General features: G+C 46.8%; 1 protein-coding gene across 1 annotated transcript in view; it reads right to left on the reverse strand.

Annotated features, from left to right (window-relative positions):
- Positions 1-280: 280 nt before the first annotated feature.
- LOC310871919 (putative voltage-dependent N-type calcium channel subunit alpha-1B) overlaps positions 281-22,794 on the reverse strand; it is a gene marked incomplete at both ends in the record, with an annotated part of 193,130 nt that continues 170,616 nt past the window's right edge. The window contains 9 exons of the mRNA XM_083783557.1: positions 281-850; positions 2,898-3,136; positions 5,621-5,945; positions 7,290-7,325; positions 14,631-14,753; positions 16,235-16,364; positions 16,843-17,135; positions 18,252-18,370; positions 19,185-19,292. Coding sequence (XP_083639683.1) covers positions 281-850; positions 2,898-3,136; positions 5,621-5,945; positions 7,290-7,325; positions 14,631-14,753; positions 16,235-16,364; positions 16,843-17,135; positions 18,252-18,370; positions 19,185-19,292 — 1,943 coding nt within the window. The remainder of the gene's footprint in view (positions 851-2,897; positions 3,137-5,620; positions 5,946-7,289; positions 7,326-14,630; positions 14,754-16,234; positions 16,365-16,842; positions 17,136-18,251; positions 18,371-19,184; positions 19,293-22,794) is intronic.

Here is a 22,794-nt window from a genome sequence, read left to right on the forward strand (position 1 = left end):
CTCAGGTCAGAATGGGTTCATCAGACCAGTGTGTGTCCGGCGGAAACCTCGTATGAATCTGATCTCAGGTCAGAATGGGTTAAAATGTCTTTCCATCAAATATTCACATTTTCTACCATTCAAATAACCCCCCTTCCCTTTACACTTCCCCCTTCACCTCTCTGATTTAGGACTAAAACACATCATTACAAACATACGGCGACAATGTAAACGAAAGCCTTCAAAGAAGATGATAAAACTCATCACAGTTTGTTAAAAAACGGTCGGTTTCAAAGCCATGCTAGCACCATTCGTCGTCGTCCTCCGCCTCCTCCTGGTAATACCTGGGCACCCTGGCGCCAGAGCCCGGGCTGCCGCCGCCCACAAAGGAGAAGTGGTATCCGTTGGGCACCACCAGGTGGTGCTGTGGAGACAGTACAGTCCTGTGAGGGGAGCGCCCCGCAGCGCGGGGACTGCAGGGCGACAGCGAGGCCGCGTCCTGGAAGACGTCCAACTGGTCCCGGAGGCTCCCGTGGGGGCTGCCGCCGTAGGGGCTGCTCCCCGGGGCGTCGTAGCCGCCACCGTAGCCGCCGTGGCCCAGGAAGGGCTCGGAGCTGATGCGAGTGACGGGGCAGGGGAGGTGGTGGGAGGCGCCGCTGTGCCGCCGGAGGCTCAGCCTGCCGGGACTCAGGCTGCTGGCCAGGCGGGCCTGGCCCGACACAAAGTGCACGGGGGAGGAGTTGGCAGTCTTGTAGGCCACCCCGGGCCGGGGGGTGAGGGGGGTCTGGGGGAGCTGCCTGCGTCCACGACTAGGCGTGCTAGAACCGGAGCTCAACGTCACCGGGCTGCTGCCTTTAACCCAACCACTGCCCTGGATGAAAATTGGACAAGCAATTTGAAACGATAGAACGATGAGGGAAAAATGCATAACGAGAGGAGAAGAAAGGAGGAATACGAGACAGGGACAGGGCAGCCAGATAGGAGAGGAAAGGAAAGGGACCGACAGGACAGTAGAAGAAAGGAAAGGACAGGAAAAGGACGGACAGGAAAGGACAGGTCAGGAAAAAGAAGGACAGGACAGGAAAGAAAAGACACCATAATGTGATGTGATGTGAGGTGACAGATCAACAAAATGAAGATGGCAGAGAGGACACAAGACACAGAAGAAAAGAAGGAAAAAAGACAGACAGACACGATGGAGCCGAAATGGTGAGGAAAGAGAAAGTGGGAAAAGAAGTGGAAGGCCATGAGAGGTTGCATGGCACCGCAGCCAACAGGAGAAGATAACGTTCAGCAGTAAGAGCATGCAGATAGGTCATAGCATAGGTCATAGGTCAGATAGGTCAACATCCAGACATCAAGCGCCTCATCTCTCGCTTTCTACACAGTTAACAACCGGTGCTAAGGATGGTACGTTTTCGTCACCACATATAGCTGTCAAGGTTATTTTGCATGGCTGTGTTGTTGAACACATACACAGCTTAGCATCTGGAAAGTTACACGTCTGACCCACCCAGGTGATGGCAACAATAATAACATGTTTCTCCCTCTAACATGTTTAGTTTATTGAAATAGTTTATAGCTTATTGAAATAATTTCATGCACATAATTTTGTCCGGTGCATATCCTACTGCAGACCTACTGTTGACCTGTGTTGACTAGATTTAGAAGACATTTTGAAGCTCTTGCTACTGAAATGACCGATTCATTATTTAACATGCATCTCAATGGGTGAGAAGGACAGCTTGCCGTGGCAGAGTGGATTACGTGGGGCTTAGCGAAGGGCCAATTGCCTTGCCCGCATTCAGTGCTATACTACAGTATAATGTACTATGTATGCCTGACGCTCAGTGGCCTTGTGGTTAGAGTGTCCGCCCTGAGACTGGGAGGTCGGGTCATACCAAAGACTGTAAAAATGGGACCCAATGCCTCCCTGCTTGACACTCAGCATCAAAGGGTTGGATGGGGGGTAAGTCCCTGCGACATACTAGCGTCATGTCCAGGGGGTGTACTTGTACATCAAGCTGCCTCACGCTACAGAAACAGGAGATAGGCTCCTACCCTATGGGCCTCATGGCTACAGAAACAGGAGATAGGCTCCTGCCCTATGGGCCTCATGGCTACAGAAACAGGAGATAGACTCCTGCCCCTATGGGCCTCATGGCTACAGAAACAGGAGATAGGCTCCTGCCCCTATGGGCCTCATGGCTACAGAAACAGGAGATAGGCTCCTGCCCTATGGGCCTCATGGCTACAGAAACAGGAGATAGGCTCCTGCCCTATGGGCCTCATGGCTACAGAAACAGGAGATAGACTCCTGCCCCTATGGGCCTCATGGCTACAGAAACAGGAGATAGGCTCCTGCCCTATGGGCCTCATGGCTACAGAACAGGAGATAGGCTCCTGCCCTATGGGCCTCATGGCTCTGCCTCTGCAAGGTTTACTTACTATGCCTGACGTTACATTCAGTGCTGCTACAGTATAATGTACTATGAAAAAAAGAATGTGCACAAAAAAATGCACAGAAAAATATGGTGAGGCAGCTTTTTGCTTCTACGGCCCAACAGCCTGGAATAAACTTCCATTCGAGCTCAGACACGCACCCTCTGTAGACATTTTTAAATCTCAACTCAAGACTCACCTCTTCACCCTTGCTTTTAGTTGAGTTTTACTATGCACGTTCCTACCCTGCCCTGACTGATTTGCTGCATGTGGTGTTTTTATTTGTTTTTATTTATTTTATGTTTTTATTTAATTTGTGTTTTATTGTATTATATTTTTGTGTCCTGCCCTGTGAAGCACTTTGAGCTGCATTTATGTACAAATAAAGTTTATTATTATTATTATTATTATTATTATTATGTATGCCTGACGCTACACTGCCATATGTCTACCCTTCTACGCCTATGCGTTCCCACCTGCTTGTTGAAGCTGGCGTCCTGCACCTCGTTGGGGGAGGTGGCACAGCTGGCGGTGGCGGACTTGGAGGCGTGGCAGTGTTCCCGGCTGCAGTAGCGCTCGCAGGAGTAGTACCGCTGTCTGTCCGCCGACGCGTGGTGATGCTTCCTCTCTGCGGAGCGGCCGCGCTCCCCGGGGGCCCGGTCGTCCCTGGAGGTCGCAGTGAGGTCGTTCCCTGCCGGATCTCCTGTCATCACGCCTGTTTTGACAAGACAAAACAAGTCTCAGTTATATTTATATCAGCTTCCAGCAATACCAAAGCAACAAAATAACTCCACAGAAATGTCATTTACACGGTGTGTGTGTGTGTGTGTGTGTGTGTGTGTGTGTGCGTGTGTGTGTGTGTGTGTGTGTGTGTGTGTGTGTGTGTGTGTGTGTGTGTGTGTGTGTGTGTGTGTGTGTGTGCGTGCCTGCGAGATAGAGAGAGAGATTAACATTCCAAACATCCCTGCTTCTTTAGATAACGTAGTATTATACTACTAGTATTCAACATCCACCCTTTCATACACACGCACATGCACGGTGATTAGACGTGCTTCGGCCAAGGCTTTGCCTGACCTTATGCACTGTCTGTATGTCTAACCTCATTTACATACTAGCTGGATAATGCTCTGTGTATCTATGGAGACAACTTTGGCATTTGCCTATCTTTTGAAATGAAACTAATTTCACCCACTTCTCTCCACCTGTAAACCTGTGATGTAACGATAACGTCGCCTTCCTCAGCGTGATCAAACTGAGCGAGGCTTACGCCGAAGTGCGTGATTTGCGATCGCGCTCAGGAACGTGCGACCATGCCGAGGAAGGCTACTTTACACCAGTGGTACCCAAACCTTTTCACATCAAGGACCCCCAAATTGACACTAATTAGCCCGCGGATGGTGGACCCCCATTTGAAAAATATATAAGCCCAGGGACCCCAATAAGAGAAGATCGTTATGGCTCTAGCAGAGATTCTCAACCCGTTCAATTTGAAGGACCCCCAGTTTGACATGCATTATTAGTCTACGGACCCCCATTTAATGGCATTTCTATCTCTGGGACCTCACAATTTATATTGTAAAATGAATGTTAGTTTAACTCTGAGAGAGTACAAATTACAAATGGACCCGTTATGGTCCATTTGCAGCCACCGTCTTCTCTTCACCCTGTCAGAAACAAGAGGAAGATTCCTCTGCAGTTTAACCAGAGAGAGAGAGAGAGAGAGAGACAGACCAAAGCCCTTTCTCTCCTCTGTCATATTGTTTTTTTTACTCCACTCAGCCTTTTGCCCTGCTGAGAGAGGGCGCCCATAAATTAGCCAGTCTTTGGGTGTGCGGCGGTGTCTGTCTGCTCCCTTTTATCTGAGCAATAAAGAGCAGCTGTAAGAGTGCTGTGCCATCATGACGGCGGAGGGCCGGGCCCCCGCCCTGATCTGAGATCAGCTCTGCATGCTGATCTCTATCACAGATGAGGAGGAGGAGGAGGAGGAGGAGGAGGAGCGGGGCTGGCCATAGCAGTCTGCTGCCAAGGCTATAACATGCTCTTACATAAGAGCCCCTTGCTCTCCCTGTATACTAAACCAACACTTCCATTCTCAAGCATTCTCAAGCACACGGGGAGGAAGTTAGAACGGATTCATAATGGAATGAAGGGCTTGTTTGTTAAGATTTAGTTAGTTATTAAGACAGTCTGCTGGATTTGAAGGGAACACCGGGTTTTTCAAAAGTGGAGACCGGGGACATCACCCAGGGCAGGGGGGTGGGGGGATAGCAAACCACCGCCACCGCCCCAGCCCTTCTCTCTGTTTTTACTCACAACCGCTCGTTATTTCAGCTCCGGTGGTCAGCTCACCACCGGAGCGGTGGTAACCTCACCACCGGAGCGGTGGTAACCTCACCACCGGAGCGGTGGTCACCTCACCACCGAAAATCCAGACTATGAATGAGCCTTAAGCCCTATCTTACGGCTAGCTTTTAAAAACTCTTTACTTCTGGGGGTCCCTGCATGGCAGACTGGCACAAAATGTTCTCAAATGGTGGTCCACAAGATAAAATACAAATAGATATACAATTTTAACTGTAAATGTAAGAAAAACCACTGGACTAAAATGAAATGAACACCACAAATGTGGCTTTCCTGACATGTGTTGGCAACCTATGGTGGTATAGATTCCCAAACCTTTTTTTATGTCAAGGACCCCCAAAATTAGCCCGCAGACGCCCGTTTGAAGAGACCCCCATAAGAAAAGATTTTCACGGCTCTAGCAGTGATTCTTAATCTGTTTAATTTCAAGGACCCCCCAGTTTGACATGCATTAGTCTACGGACCCCCCGTTTAATGACATTTCTATCTCTGAGACCCCCAATTTATATTGTAAAATCAATGTTAATTTAACTCTGAGAGTGTACAAATGGCTTTAGTTTTTAAATTCCATTTGGTTCCATTTGTACACTCTCAGAGTAACAGACCCATAAGGGGTCCATTTGGTTCCAAACTATCATTTAGCTGGGGGGACTCCCTGGAACTCCCTCAAGGACCCCTGGGGGACCCCGCACCCCACTTTGGGAACCACTGGTATAGATGCGGTGTGTACAGTGCTAATTGTGTCTTTTGGTGTGTGTGTGTGTGTGTGTGTGTGTGTGTGTGTGTGTGTGTGTGTGAGTGCGTGTGTGCGTGGGTGTGCGCGTGTGTGTGGTCTAACCAGAGGCGTTGTTGGGAGGCTGTACTCCCTGGGAGGATCTGTCCAGGGACCTCTGCTTCTTGTCTCTGTCTCGGTCTCGTTCCCGGTCCTTGTCCTTGTCCTTGTCCCTGCGGTGGTGCTGGCAGCGGTGGTGGTGGTGATGGTGGTGAGGAGGAGGAGCTCTGCCGTTGTTGTCCTCGGCGGCGGCGGCTTGTTTCTCCAGGGCAGCAGCAGCAGCAGCAGCAGCAGCAGCGCTGCAGTCCCTCGGGTTGACCTCCTGGGTGCGCTGTGGGGCCACGGTGGAGGCCGAGCGCTTCATGGGGCTGCTGACTTCGTTGGGGACAGGCTGTGTGTGTGTTGGAGGGTGGAGAGCAGTGAGACTGTGAGACAATGTCCCCACCTGGTGGTGGTTAATGTATAGTCATGCTGGGTACTGGGCAGTGTTGATTTTGAGTTGATTTAGTCGACTAAAATGTATTTTGGTGGGCCCCTGATGGGCATCGTATAATGACTGATTTCACCCTCGCGGAAAATAGCCCAGTCTAGAAGCTCGCGATGCGTTGTGAGCTTGTAGATTGGGCTATTTTCAGCATGCAACCAAGTGTAAAATGACTAACATTTTAGTCTAGTGTTTAATTGGTGACAAAATTGTCAATGTATTTAGTCTTAGTTATCATAGCTTAGTTTTCATTCATTTCCATTTAGTTTTCGCCAGTGAAAAAAGGTAGTTGACGAACATTTTTTGCCATAGTAGTACCACAGACGAAAAACTGTCTAAGTCCAAATTTCATTCCGACCCCTCCATGAAAAGGCCTCGTTGTCCTGACCCCTTATATATCATTTATACATTATTAATAAATAGTGTAATACACTGTGGCATTCATGATGAAATCAACACTGTCTGGTACTGGGTAAAAACATACGTTTTGTACAATAGCATTTTTCAGTATGATCTTCTGGCGTAACATGGAATTGAAAGGAAAGTGTAAACTCAAGTTTTCTTCTTGTTAACTTCCTTTTTTTCAATAGAAGAATCCCTTTATTTATCTCTATGAAAAAAGGTTGTATAATGTGCTAAAACAGCCTATATCTCTAAGTATGTAATTGTACGTAATGTATAGTTTGAGAGTGTTTAAATAAATCCAGCAGCTCTTTCTTAATGACAGCTTTAGCTATAAGTACAACAAAGGGGACTTAACAGTCCTGTTGTGAGCTAACACACACTACTGTATATATGAACACTGAAGGAGCAGAAACACCTGTTCAGACTATACGCACACCAGGCATGCAGCACGTCTACAAACATGAATAATAAAAACACAGGTGTCCTGACTCCTATATCAAAACGCCACACTCGGTGTGACAAATGGCAGCTTGTCATCTCGTTTCGTTTCCCATGTATGTATGCTCTTTGTAATTTTGGGCGCCAGACGACTGACTGGGTGTTATAATTACAGTTGTCAGAAACCATGAACATAATAATTATGTATCAGTGTAAACATATGATTATTAATGCCATATATGTCAACGTGTTGTCTCTCTCTCTCCTTCATAGTAGAGGGGAGGGGAGAGAGAGAGAGAGAGAGAGAGAGAGAAAGAGGTGTGTGTGTGTGTGTGTGTGTGTGTGTGTGTGTGTGTGTGTGTGTGTGTGTGTGTGTGTGTGTGTGTGTGGGGGGGGGGGGGTACATACAGGCAGCTGCATCCCCGGGGAATAACGCGAGTGGCACTGTCACATGGCGCAATCACAGGACAGGTCACATGGTGCAATTAAGGAAGCACCGAGGAGCGGAGGAGGGGGAGGGGGGGGTTGGGTGAGGTTCGAGAGGGAGAGGAAGTAAGAAAGAAAGAAAGAAAGAAAGAAAGAAAGAAAGAAAGAAAGAAAGAAAGAAAAATAAGGTAACAAATAAAGGCGGGAGGATAGAAAAGAGAGGAAGGGAATTGGACAAAGAACAAGGAAGAAAAGTGTCATGAGAGACTAATTAATAAGACTAATTAATAAGAGACAGGCAGACTAATTAATAAGACTAATTAATAAGAGACTAACAGACTAATTAATAAGACTAATTAATAAGAGACAGGCAGACTAATTAATAAGACTAATTAATAAGAGACAGGCAGACTAATTAATAAGACTAATTAATAAGAGACAGGCAGACTAATTAATAAGACTAATTAATAAGAGACAGGCAGACTAATTAATAAGACTAATTAATAAGAGACTAACAGACTAATTAATAAGACTAATTAATAAGAGACTAACAGACTAATTAATAAGACTAATTAATAAGAGACTAACAGACTAATTAATAAGAGACTAACAGACTAATTAATAAGACTAATTAATAAGAGACAGGCAGACTAATTCATAAGAGACAGGCAGACTAATTAATAAGAGACAGGCAGACTAATTAATAAGACTAATTAATAAGAGACTAACAGACTAATTAATAAGACTAATTAATAAGAGACTAACATACTAATTAATAAGACTAATTAATAAGAGACTAACAGACTAATTAATAAGACTAATTAATAAGAGACTAACAGACTAATTAATAAGAGACTAACAGACTAATTAATAAGACTAATTAATAAGAGACAGGCAGACTAATTAATAAGACTAATTAATAAGAGACAGGCAGACTAATTAATACGACTAATTAATAAGAGACTAACAGACTAATTAATAAGAGACTAACAGACTAATTAATAAGACTAATTAATAAGAGACAGGCAGACTAATTAATAAGAGACTAACAGACTAATTAATAAGACTAATTAATAAGAGACTAACAGACTAATTAATAAGAGACTAACAGACTAATTAATAAGACTAACAGACTAATTAATAAGAGACTAACAGACTAATTAATAAGACTAATTAATAAGAGACAGGCAGACTAATTAATAAGAGACTAACAGACTAATTAATAAGACTAATTAATAAGAGACTAACAGACTAATTAATAAGACTAATTAATAAGAGACAGGCAGACTAATTAATAAGCACACACAGGACCAGCTACAGATGGTGAAATGGGAGCCGTGCTCGGCTTGTACATTCACTGGTATACTCAGTGAAAGTTAAGCTAGTCTATACACGGCAGCTTCAGTGCTTTATCGCTGATCTAGTGCTTCATAATACAGACTCTGAACAACACATGTCACCACCTGGCAATAAGATGGAATGACCCGGCCGTTCCCCACATTGCAACACAATCCCCCCATTTGTACCTCCCGCCCGCCACCCACCCAACTCTCCTTTTCTATCAGCCCCCTGTACAGCACCATGTGTACATCTATCACACAGAATTGATCAGCCTCTGTTTCTTCTGTTTTCACCAGTAGTTTGTGATCCCCGAGAAGACCCCAACCGGGGAAAAGAAAGAGAGAGAGAGTGTGTGTGCGTGCGTGTGTGTGTGTGTGTGTGCGTCTGTCTCGGGGGGGGGGGGGGGGGGGGGGTTATCTCCTGCACATATTAAAAGGTGATGAAAAAAGCAGTATCAGCTTCAAATGCGCCGCATCAGCAGGGATAGAGGGATGGAGGCTGGAGTGGGCTTAATGCGGCGGCTTTCAATGGGAGGCTTATGGAGAGAGGGGGACAGACACAGACGCCTTGCTTCCCTTTGGGTGCCATGCGGGGCGGGCCGGGTACGTGTCCCGACCCATCCCGGGGACTGTTCTGGGACTGGGGGTGTCTCGTGTCACTGGAACGCCAGCAAGCAAGGGCTCCGAGATTTCAGCTCCTCGCCGACCGCAGCGCTTCTCAAAGGCTCCCTTTTCCTGCGCCCGCTAGCTATAGTGGTCCAGGAGCATGCAGGCCAGTCAATCTAAGCTAAAATAATTTGCAATAGTAATCGTTCAAGGTTTTTGTATGATCCTTAGGGTTCATCCAAATAACAATTGACATTCACATTTTAATTATGCTTTAGTTTAAGAGGCATGTGACATGTCAAACTAGGGGGTATCCATGATTCTGAATTCATTGCAAGCATTAGTTTTGCACGCAAAACACTCCTTGGGCCACTTGCTCAAATGTGCCCAAATGTGCTGACCTCATCACATTTGTGATGAGGTTTTTAGAGTGTTTTTTGTGCAAAACTAATGCTTGAAATGAATTCAGAATCATGAAAACCCCCTAGTTTGACATGTTACATGCTACTTAAAGCATAATTCAATTTTTTTTGCCTTATATAAGCATATATTTACCATTATCCAAAATGTATATAAGAATCAAAATGTTATTTGGATGACGATAAGGATCATAAAAAACTATTTATTTTGGGTCAAATCTTAGATTGACTAAAATGACCCTTACAAGTAAATCTGACAGTGTACAGATGGAATCAAATGGACCCGACAGTAGAGAACCATTGACCTACAGTACCTGCTGCCTTGACAAGAGCAACGAGACAGGACAGGAAAGAAAAAAGAAAGTGATTGAAAAACGATCTGCCGGCTGAGAGAAAGAGCAAACTCAGCCGCTGGGATTCAAGGAGCACTGGTTCCATTATGCTCTGACAAAGGCAGAGCCATTACTACAATGACATTATTATATATTACTACATGATATTATCTATTATTATTATTATTATCTACTATCTATATTACTACATTATATTATTACTACAATGCATTACATTATGCTCTGACAAAGGCAGAGCCATTACTACAATGCCAGCACTAATTGCGGAACCTTGTTATAGGTGAGAGAAATCAGCCAACAGGCCACCACGACCCCCACCCACCACGACCCCCACGACCCCCACCCACCACGACCACCACGACCCCCACCACGACCCCCACCCACCACGACCCCCACGACCCCCACCACGACCCCCACCCAGTTAGTCTCAACCAGAGTAATCTAGTAAGAGAGTGCGGCGACACTATAGCGTTGACTCCCATTGTAAAAATGGAATGCGGAAGTGCTCATTCTATCTCAATGGGATAGTTCCAGCCATAGGAACTAAGTGCTCATTCTATCTCAATGGGATAGTTCCAGCCATAGGAACTAAGTGCTCATTCTATCTCAATGGGATAGTTCCAGCCATAGGAACTAAGTGCTCATTCTATCTCAATGGGATAGTTCCAGCCATAGGAACTAAGTGCTCATTCTATCTCAATGGGATAGTTCCAGCCATAGGAACTAAGTGCTCATTCTATCTCAATGGGATAGTTCCAGCCATAGGAACTAAGTGCTCATTCTATCTCAATGGGATAGTTCCAGCCATAGGAACTAAGTGCTCATTCTATCTCAATGGGATAGTTCCAGCCATAGGAACTAAGTGCTCATTCTATCTCAATGGGATAGTTCCAGCCATAGGAACTAAGTGCTCATTCTATCTCAATGGGATAGTTCCAGCCATAGGAACTAAGTGCTCATTCTATCTCAATGGGATAGTTCCAGCCATAGGAACTAAGTGCTCATTCTATCTCAATGGGATAGTTCCAGCCATAGGAACTAAGTGCTCATTCTATCTCAATGGGATAGTTCCAGCCATAGGAACTAAGTGCTCATTCTATCTCAATGGGATAGTTCCAGCCATAGGAACTAAGTGCTCATTCTATCTCAATGGGATAGTTCCAGCCATAGGAACTAAGTGCTCATTCTATCTCAATGGGATAGTTCCAGCCATAGGAGCAATGTTTGTAACTATCACCCCGCTTTGCGGCGAGATCAAAGCGTGTCGCTCAGTGGCGTGCACAGATATTTAGAGGGGCAGGTGCTCAAGTGAAAAAAGGGCACCTTGTGCAGCGCATTTTGGGGCGGGAACCCATTTTGGTGCTTTAGCTATTGAAAAATAGAAGATCTACAAGCTCGTAGCGCGCCACCGAGTGGCGCGCTACGAGCTTGTAGGTCTGCTATTTTATTTATGTATCGAAGAACCACTGACATAGAAACATAGCTTTAGATTGTGGGGGGCCTAAATAATATAGTAGAAGGGTTTTTTATCAAGATTTGATCAATGTCACCGCATGTTCCACACACTACAAATTAAGGAATTTTTTTTAAGAGCACATTGCCAAAAGGGCAGGGGGTGCTCTAGCACCCCCTAGTGTCTACCTGTGCACGCCACTGGTGTCCCTACTCTCCTACTCTACACTCTGCTCTCAACATCCTATTCAGCTCTCTCTCTCTCTCTCTCTCTCTCCCTCTCTGTCTCCTCTTCGGCCTGCAGCCATTTTGAGCCACAATCATCCATTAATTCTGCTGGCCGCAGTGGGAAAGAGAGAAAAAAAAAAAACACAACACAACACACAATGCAGGACAAATAGTTGGCGCAGAGCCAGACCCTAATCAGATTACTGATTACAACGAACAAACGGCCCTACGTCCTAATTGGACCATGAAAGGAATGCACTCTAAAACGCACCAATCGATCAATAGTGATATCACTCCAGGAAATGAGGATCCGCCTACGTTTCTAATTGGGGGCCAAAGTGTTTTCGGGCCCTAAATGAATGATGGAAGTGAAGCCCATGCTGTCTGTGTACCTCCTTCTCCTAAGGAGAGATTTGAGCCCATGCTGTCTGTGTACCTCCTTCTCCTAAGGGGAGATTTGAGCCCATGCTGTCTGTGTACCTCCTTCTCCTAAGGAGAGATTTGAGCCCATGCTGTCTGTGTACCTCCTTCTCCTAAGGAGAGATTTGAGCCCATGCTGTCTGTGTACCTCCTTCTCCTAAGGGGAGATTTGAGCCCATGCTGTCTGTGTACCTCCTTCTCCTAAGGAGAGATTTGAGCCCATGCTGTCTGTGTACCTCCTTCTCCTAAGGAGAGATTTGAGCCCATACTGTCTGTGTACCTCCTTCTCCTAAGGAGAGATTTGAGCCCATGCTGTCTGTGTACCTCCTTCTCCTAAGGAGAGATTTGAGCCCATGCTGTCTGTGTACCTCCTTCTCCTAAGGGGAGATTTGAAGTGAAGCCCATGCTGTCTGTGTACCTCCTTCTCCTAAGGAGAGATTTGAGCCCATGCTGTCTGTGTACCTCCTTCTCCTAAGGAGAGATTTGAGCCCATGCTGTCTGTGTACCTCCTTCTCCTAAGGGGAGATTTGAGCCCATGCTGTCTGTGTACCTCCTTCTCCTAAGGGGAGATTTGAAGTGAAGCCCATGCTGTCTGTGTACCTCCTTCTCCTAAGGGGAGATTTGAGCCCATGCTGTCTGTGTACCTCCTTCTCCTAAGGAGAGATTTGAGCCCATGCTGTCTGTGTACCTCCTTCTCCTAAGGAGAGATTTGAAGTGAAGCCCATGCTGTCTGTGTACCTCCTTCTCCTAAGGGGAGATTTGAAGTGAAGCCCATGCTGTCTGTGTACCTCCTTCTCCTAAGGAGAGATTTGAGCCCATGCTGTCTGTGTACCTCCTTCTCCTAAGGAGAGATTTGAGCCCATGCTGTCTGTGTACCTCCTTCTCCTAAGGAGAGATTTGAGCCCATGCTGTCTGTGTACCTCCTTCTCCTAAGGAGAGATTTGAGCCCATGCTGTCTGTGTACCTCCTTCTCCTAAGGGGAGATTTGAAGTGAAGCCCATGCTGTCTGTGTACCTCCTTCTCCTAAGGAGAGATTTGTGCTGGTGACATTATAGTTCAATCAACACTGGAATATATATACTGGTGTGCTGTAAATTACAGCACACCAGTATATATATTAAAAAAAAAAAAAAAAAAGAAAAAAAAAAAATATGTTGATTTTGTCGACTAATACCATGACGAAAAATGTTCGTCATGGTATTACACAAATAAAATCAGCCAATGTCTTCAAGGCCCACCAAAATTAATTTTAGTCGACTAAATCACCTGTAGATTTAGTCGACTAAAACTAGACTAACACTAAAACATTCCAGGTGACAAAAATGTGACCGAAACTAAATGATAACCAACTATTAAAAAGACTATGAGTAAAACTAATATCAAAATTTGCTGTCAAAAACAACACTGGTATATCCTCATTTTTCGACGGCGGTCGAGATCATGGATTTCACAACGCCACGCCAGACTTCCCGGTCCTTCATTGCCATCCCCAGATCCTGCTTACTGATGTCCTAGTGATGACGACATCAGGGAACGACAGTTTTCTACCTCTGGTCAGGTCTCTGCTTAGTTTGAGGCAGGATTCCAGAGAAGAAGGAAATATACATATACAACCTCCTGATCAGCTCTGTAGCAGTGGCCGGCAAACTGTGTTCTTCTGACTAGTGAAGAAACACCAGTATATCAACCTGATGTTTATTCACTTTTAAGCACGCAATAGTAGTAACAGGTCCTCACCAATCTGAGAACCCATCGGCAAATACAGGAGAAACAGTGCCCTCTTTTCCTTTAGTCAACAGTCTGTCTCAAGAGACTCACTAATGTGCGCATGTAAAAATGTCACCATTTTTGTGTACTCGTTCTTTGTCTCAGACGAGGGCGACAGGAGGGTACGACAGACCTCTGAACAGCTCAGAGCCTCTGCTATTGTTACTTGTAGGTCTGCTATTATCTGTATCTGTATCAGAATCAGTAGATGCAGGCCCGGATTAGCAATGGAACTTAGTGGCGCTTAAGCAGGCCTGCATGAGAGAAGATATTTATGGTTCTAGCAGTGATTCTCTCAACCTGTTTAATTCCAAGGTTTGACATGAATTAGGCTATACCCGAACCCCCATTTAATGGCATTTCTATCTCTGAGACCCCAATTTATATTGTAACATCAACGTTAATTTAACCCTGCCGTCCCCACTTTGGGAACCACTGCTTTAGATGTGCGTCAGTGACAGCGTCTGAACCACTGCTTTAGATGTGCGTCAGTGACAGCGTCTGAACCACTGCTTTAGATGTGTGTCAGTGACAGCGTCTGAACCACTGCTTTAGATGTGTGTCAGTGACAGCGTCTGAACCACTGCTTTAGATGTGTGTCAGTGACAGCGTCTGAACCACTGCTTTAGATGTGCGTCAGTGACAGCGTCTGAACCACTGCTTTAGATGTGCGTCAGTGCGTCAGTGCGTCAGTGCGTCAGTGCGTCAGTGCGTCAGTGTGTCAGTGACAGCGTCTACCTGTATGTCAGTGTTGAGGCGAGGCATGGACACGGCGCGGCCCTGGTTCTCCAGACCAGAGCCGGGCGCTGGCATGGTGGAGCTACTCGCACTGGTTTCTATCTTCCTCATTTCTACCGACTCCTGGACATACAAACACGTGTGCACGCACGCACGCACACACAAACACACACACACACACACACACACACACACACACACACGGGCGTGGACGTGCACGCATGGCCCACACACGCATACAAATGAACAAAGCACACATTCACATCACAACACGAAGACGACCAGTTAGTTTGAGATTAAGGCCCCGTTTACACAGCAACGTGTCACCAGAGAAAACGGCAAAGTCCCGCTACGTACGTTCGCACTATTTATTCAATTGAACACGCTTGTGCACGCCAGGTGGCGGCGACGCACTGCCAGATAGACCAGGCAGAAGCACTTCCGCTGTATGCCTCCTATCACAAGGCTGTTTGTTTACATGTATACCTCCTATCACAAGGCTGTTTGTTTACGCTGTATACCTCCTATCACAAGGCTGTTTGTTTACCTCCTATCACAAGGCTGTTTGTTTACCTCCTATCACAAGGCTGTTTGTTTACCTCCTATCACAAGGCTGTTTGTTTACGCTGTATGCCTCCTATCACAAGGCTGTTTGTTTACGCTGTTTACCTCCTATCACAAGGCTGTTTGTTTACCTCCTATCACAAGGCTGTTTGTTTACGCTGTATACCTCCTATCACAAGGCTGTTTGTTTACGCTGTATGCCTCCTATCACAAGGCTGTTTGTTTACGCTGTTTACCTCCTATCACAAGGCTGTTTGTTTACCTCCTATCACAAGGCTGTTTGTTTACCTCCTATCACAAGGCTGTTTGTTTACGCTGTATGCCTCCTATCACTGGGCTGTTTGTTTACGCTGTATGCCTCCTATCACTGGGCTGTTTGTTTACGCTGCATACCTCCTATCACAAGGCTGTTTGTTTACGCTGTATACCTCCTATCACAAGGCTGTTTGTTTACGCTGTATACCTCCTATCACAAGGCTGTTTGTTTACGTCACGGTTTACATTCACCAATGCAGCGGCTCGCTAGTCAAGGCCTATCCATAGTCTGGATTTTCGGTGGTGAGGTGACCACCGCTCCGGTGGTGAGCTGACCACCGGAGCTGAAATAACGTTGAGCGGTGGTGAGTAAAAACAGAGAGAAGGGCTGGAGCGGTGGCGGTTGGTTTGCTCTTCACCGCGGCTCAGTGACGTCATGTTGTAGTTCGGTGGTCACCCCACCACCGTAAAACCAGACTATGTATGAGCCTTTACTACGTTTGTATTCGTAGGATGAGTCGGGGCGAGGGAACGCTTGATGGATTCGCGGATTCATGGTTTTGCCCGTTGACATGGAGACGCATGCAGGCGGAGCCTTCCACTCTGGAAGGAGTTTTCACTTTGTTGCGTTTTCAACACCCCGAAAACACTGTCGTCATCTAAACGGACCTCATGCAAACGATACTCTAGTTTTGCCATTTTCTGTGGAAACCGTTCTGGTGTAAAAGGGACCTATAAACCTGTGTTAGTTAGTCAGCCTGTTGGAGTGGGTCAGTGGTCTATACCTGAGGGCTGGCGTTGTCAGGGGCGTCCTCCGATGGGACCCTGGAGGGAGGCCGTTTGTTCTTAGGCCTGCTGGGAACAGGTTCCGTCACCCACGACGACGACCCTTTGATGTTGTGTTCGTGGCCTGGCCTGAGGGGCCAACAGCAAACAAAAATGATAAATATTATCCATTATCCAAGTAATGTAAGGCCTTATACAGACGGATTTTGTAGAGGCAAGGAGGGAATTAAATAATATTGTTTTGTTCATATACAGGTGTAAGTGCCCATTCTGACCGGGCACCCATTTTGGTGTCAGCATCATGTTATGCTTTAGCTATTTAAAAATAGCAGATCTACAAGCTCATATCGCGCCACCGAGTGGCGCGATACGAGCTTGTAGGTCTGCTATTTTTTGAAAAATCGAAGAATTTTTAGAATCTGATTTCAGGTCAGAATGGGTTCATCAGACCAGTGTATGTCCGGCGGAAACCTCGTATGAATCTGATCTCAGGTCAGAATGGGGTTAAGGAATTGCTAAGACCGAGGAATGAAACCAACAAGAGATCGTGGTCTATCACGGCGTCGCACCGCGGTCTCCACTTGAACCCGAGGCGGCAAGAACTTACAAAGTGCCTCCGTTGTTGAGGGAGTTGCAGCTGATGTGCCTGGCCTGCAGGGTGCTGGGCAGGTGCATGATGCTGGTGGGCTGGGTGCTGGCCGGCAGGGTGCTGGGCAGGTGCATGATGTTGGTGGGCTGGGTGCTGGGCAGGTGGAGCGGCTGGATGAATTTAGAGTGAGACTTGTTGTTGGATTGGAGTATGCTGGGAGGCTCCACGCTGTTTAGCATCATGGGCAGGTCCTTCTCCTGCATGTGAGTCAGAGGCATCAATGGCTTAAACAGAGCCTGGACCTTGTTGCTCTGTGGAGGGAAGAGATGGATGGAGCAAACATGCTTGAAGACATTCCCAAGGAAGGAGGCAGCAAGCCAGGAATATTGTTGAACCCCGTGGGTCTATTATTACTGCATACAGCACTGGTTCCCCCAAAACACAGGCCCGTTTGTGGGAAGCTGGGCACAGTTTCATGGCTTTGTTGTTTCCTACATTTATTTTTTATTATTATTATTTCTAAACATTTTCAAGAAAATGCAAAAACAATTCATGAATTAAAATCAAAATTGTTTTTTTCTCAGTTATTTCATAAAGAAATCAAAGAAGAAAAAAAAAACGAAAAAATTCCATACATTTTAAAACAAATAAGAAGTAGTGAAAATAGCTGATCTACAAGCACACAACGTGGCGCTTCTCACCGCGTTGTGTGCTTATAGATCAACTATTTGGGTCCCAGGCAAAGATCTATAATCTCTCTTTTTGGGGGTCACAGGCTAAAAGGTTTGGGAAGGCCCCTGTGGAGACCCGGGGCCACAATATTCACTCATCGTTCTTCCTTTTTTCTAGCAGCCATGCATGGTGGTTGTGTGTGTGTGTGTGTGTGTGTGTGTGTGTGTGTGTGTGTGTGTGTGTGTGTGTGTGTGTGTGTGTGTGGAAGGTGTGCGTTGTTTTTTTTGTACGTGCATTTTGGTATGTGCCCGGCGAGCATACAGGTTGCACAGCCAGACTGAGATGCCATGCCCTACATTTTGCCCGCAGTGCGTGGGGAGTTTCTCCGCCCCACTGGCCAATTTGTTTCTTTAAACAAACGTAGTTAGTTGTGCGTGGGCGTCCAAAATGTAGGTACAAGCACACACGTGTAGATCGGCCATTTTCAGTGCAGGACACCCACATGCAACTGTATGTAGATCATACAGTTGTTCCTGCGTGTGTGTGTGTGTGTGTGTGTGTGTGTGTGCAACTGTGCATGCATTCATACAGCAATGCTGTTTCCATACGCGCGTGCATAAAAGTATGCAGGCGATGTACAGTATGCAACTATGCATGCATGTTTCCATATCGTCTCTGTTGCCTCTGTTTGTGCCGTGTCCTGTGTGTGTGTGTGTGTGTGTGTGTGTGTGTGTGTGTGTGTGCGCGCGCTGTACCTGAGAGCCTGTGCCGCTGTTGTGCTGCTGTTCCTTCTGGATCCGGCGGGCTCGGTTCTGCTTGTAGTAGTCGAAGATCATCAAGGCCGCGTAGACCTTCCCCACCGTCAGCTCGTTGTCTGAGAGGAGGAGGGAGGAGAGCCAATGGGAGAGGAGGAGGGAGGAGAGCCAATGGGAGAGGAGGAGGGAGGAGAGCCAATGGGAGAGGAGGAGGGAGGAGAGCCAATGGGAGAGGAGGAGGGAGGAGAGCCAATGGGAGAGGAGGAGGGAGGAGAGCCAATGGGAGAGGAGGAGGGAGGAGAGCCAATGGGAGAGGAGGAGAGAGGAGAGCCAATGGGGGAAGAGGAGAAGAGGGAAGAAAACACAGAGGAGGAATTGAACACTTTCAGTCAGATACTGTAACTCACAAATAGATTGAACACATATTCAGTGGAACGATGCAAAGCTGCCTGTAAATGCCACAGACACAGTAATGAGGTGCTAATAGTTTATAGTCAAATTAGTGCTACATAAATACTACCACCAGGTGGCAGTGAAGGCACAGCTCATGACTGTAAATTAATACACGCTGTCTTCTCAAATCCACTTATGTGTAGGTAAAATAACACAGTCAAACACACACACACACACACAGTCACACGCACGCGCACACGCACACTCACACTCACACTGCATATCCTTACATGCAGTAAGTAGTATGCACTGTATATATAGCAGATATACAAGCTCATAAGCTTGCTATTCTCACTATTAGCCATTTCCCGAAGTATACAGGTATAGGCTCAATTAAGCGTGCAAATGGAACCAACTGGAGCCGCGTGCGTGCGTGCGTGCGTGCGTGTGTGCGTGCGTGCGTGCGTGCGTGCGTGCGTGCGTGCGTGCGTGCGTGCGTGCGTGGTGCGTGCGTGCGTGCGTGCGTGCGTGCGTGCTTACGTTTGTGTGGTGTCACCAGCAGGTCCATGGTCTTCTGGGAGAGACTCGGCCACACGGTGCTCAGCTCCTTCTTCAGCTCGGCATCTGACATTCGCTGAGCCACCATCCCTGTGGAGGACGCATTGCAGTGTTGATATACTTTATACTTAAGAGTAAAACCTTTTAGTACTTTTTCCCACCACTGGAGAGAGAGAACAGGACAGAAGCTATAGCGGCTGGACCAGGCCTCAGAACTCTGGGTTTATGGTGAGAACGCCACAAACAATGGCTGCTGTGGCGAGGAGCGAGGAGGAAGAAGACCCTCATTTACACTGCAGAATGCACCGCGCGCACGCACACGCACGCACACACACACACACACACACACACACACACACACACACACCTTGCCTGGTTGGGAATTGCAGGGTGTTTCATAACATATTCTCCTTTCTTCTTAGTTTTATTAAGTTATTTCATTGTCTTTCCCCATGATGCACTGCCCCCTTTTTTTGTTCATTCAATTTCTTTTTTTCTTAATTGTTCTCATTAAAAAACTAGAGTCCGGCCCAGGCCGTAGCGTAACGGTCTGGGCACCGGACTGGTAATCCAGTCGCAGTGTGCCGCGGGTTCGACTCCCGGACCCGACACGGCCTTTACTGCATGTCATCCCCCCATCTCTCTCCCGTTTCCTGTCAGCCTACTGTCTGTCCCTTCAAAAATCAATAAAAAAGGCGTAAGCCGCAAAAGAATATCTTAAAAAAAAAAAAAAAAAAAATAGAGTCCTGTGAAGCTATAATTATACAATAGTTTACAAATTGCATTGGTGTAATTGGAGATGTCTCTTGGGGAAACCACAACACAATCAAACTAGATGTATTGTAGTATGGTGGTGGTTAAGCCTCTGCCAAACAGATGTATTGTAGTATGGTGGTGGTTAAGCCTCTGCCAAACAGATGTATTGTAGTATGGTGGTGGTTAAGTCTCTGCTAAACAGATGTATTGTAGTATGGTGGTGGTTAAGTCTCTGCTAAACAGATGTATTGTAGTATGGTGGTGGTTAAGCCTCTGCCAAACAGATGTATTGTAGTATGGTGGTGGTTAAGCCTCTGCCAAACAGATGTATTGTAGTATGGTGGTGGTTAAGCCTCTGCCAAACAGATGTATTGTAGTATGGTGGTGGTTAAGTCTCTGCCAAACAGATGTATTGTAGTATGGTGGTGGTTAAGCCTCTGCCAAACAGATGTATTGTAGTATGGTGGTGGTTAAGCCTCTGCCAAACAGATGTATTGTAGTATGGTGGTGGTTAAGCCTCTGCCAAACAGATGTATTGTAGTATGGTGGTGGTTAAGCCTCTGCCAAACAGATGTATTGTAGTATGGTGGTGGTTGTTAAGCCTCTGCCAAACAGATGTATTGTAGTATGGTGGTGGTTAAGCCTCTGCCAAACAGATGTATTGTCGTATGGTGGTGGTTAAGCCTCTGCCAAACAGATGTATTGTAGTATGGTGGTGGTTAAGTCTCTGCCAAACAGATGTATTGTAGTATGGTGGTGGTTAAGCCTCTGCCAAACAGATGTATTGTAGTATGGTGGTGGTGGTTAAGCCTCTGCCAAACAGATGTATTGTCGTATGGTGGTGGTTAAGCCTCTGCCAAACAGATGTATTGTAGTATGGTGATGGTTAAGCCTCTGCCAAACAGATGTATTGTAGTATGGTGGTGGTTAAGCCTCTGCCAAACAGATGTATTGTAGTATGGTGGTGGTTAAGCCTCTGCCAAACAGATGTATTGTAGTATGGTGGTGGTTAAGCCTCTGCCAAACAGATGTATTGTAGTATGGTGGTGGTTAAGCCTCTGCCAAACAGATGTATTGTAGTATGGTGGTGCTTAAGCCTCTGCCAAACAGATGTATTGTAGTATGGTGGTGGTTAAGCCTCTGCCAAACAGATGTATTGTAGTATGGTGGTGGTTAAGCCTCTGCCAAACAGATGTATTGTAGTATGGTGGTGGTTAAGCCTCTGCCAAACAGATGTATTGTAGTATGGTGGTGGTTAAGCCTCTGCCAAACAGATGTATTGTAGTATGGTGGTGGTTAAGCCTCTGCCAAACAGATGTATTGTAGTATGGTGGTGGTTAAGCCTCTGCCAAACAGATGTATTGTAGTATGGTGGTGGTTAAGCCTCTGCCAAACAGATGTATTGTAGTATGGTGGTGGTTAAGCCTCTGCCAAACAGATGTATTGTAGTATGGTGGTGGTTAAGCCTCTGCCAAACAGATGTATTGTAGTATGGTGGTGGTTGTTAAGCCTCTGCCAAACAGATGTATTGTAGTATGGTGGTGGTTAAGTCTCTGCCAAACAGATGTATTGTAGTATGGTGGTGGTTAAGCCTCTGCCAAACAGATGTATTGTAGTATGGTGGTGGTTAAGCCTCTGCCAAACAGATGTATTGTAGTATGGTGGTGGTTATAAGCCTCTGCCAAACAGATGTATTGTAGTATGGTGGTGGTTAAGCCTCTGCCAAACAGATGTATTGTAGTATGGTGGTGGTTAAGCCTCTGCCAAACAGATGTATTGTAGTATGGTGGTGGTTAAGCCTCTGCCAAACAGATGTATTGTAGTAGGGTGGTGGTTAAGCCTCTGCCAAACAGATGTATTGTAGTATGGTGGTGGTTAAGCCTCTGCCAAACAGATGTATTGTAGTATGGTGGTGGTTAAGCCTCTGCCAAACAGATGTATTGTAGTATGGTGGTGGTTAAGCCTCTGCCAAACAGATGTATTGTAGTATGGTGGTGGTTAAGCCTCTGCCAAACAGATGTATTGTAGTATGGTGGTGGTTAAGCCTCTGCCAAACAGATGTATTGTAGTATGGTGGTGGTTAAGCCTCTGCCAAACAGATGTATTGTAGTATGGTGGTGGTTAAGCCTCTGCCAAACAGATGTATTGTAGTATGGTGGTGGTTAAGCCTCTGCCAAACAGATGTATTGTAGTATGGTGGTTGTTGTAAGCCTCTGCCAAACAGATGCCGTTTTTAAACCCAGGAATGCCTACTGAGTGGCAAAAACAACCAAACCTGAATTAATTCCACAATTTAACCAGTTCGTTCTCAATGTCCGGAGACAATTCACTGCAGTGGTGAATATATCGGCGGTGCAACCAGTGCAATGCACCGGGGCCCAGCGCCCCAGAGGGCCCCACCACAATGCACCGGGGCCCAGCGCCCCCAAGGGCCCCACCACAATGCACCGGGGCCCAGGGCCCCCAAGGGCCCCACCACAATGCACCGGGGCCCAGCGCCCCAGAGGGCCCCACCACAATGCACCGGGGCCCAGCGCCCCAGAGGGCCCCACCACAATGCACCGGGGCCCAGCGCCCCAGAGGGCCCCACCACAATGCACCGGGGCCCAGGGCCCCAGAGGGCCCCACCACAATGCACCGGGGCCCAGCGCCCCAGAGGGCCCCACCACAATGCACCGGGGCCCAGCGCCCCAGAGGGCCCCACCACAATGCACCGGGGCCCAGGGCCCCAAGGGCCCCACCACAATGCACCGGGGCCCAGGGCCCCAGAGGGCCCCACCACAATGCACCGGGGCCCAGGGCCCCAGAGGGCCCCACCACAATGCACCGGGGCCCA

This window comes from Protomyctophum parallelum (genome assembly GCF_964188405.1).
Source record: "Protomyctophum parallelum genome assembly, chromosome: 15".
Classification (NCBI taxonomy): domain Eukaryota; kingdom Metazoa; phylum Chordata; class Actinopteri; order Myctophiformes; family Myctophidae; genus Protomyctophum; species Protomyctophum parallelum.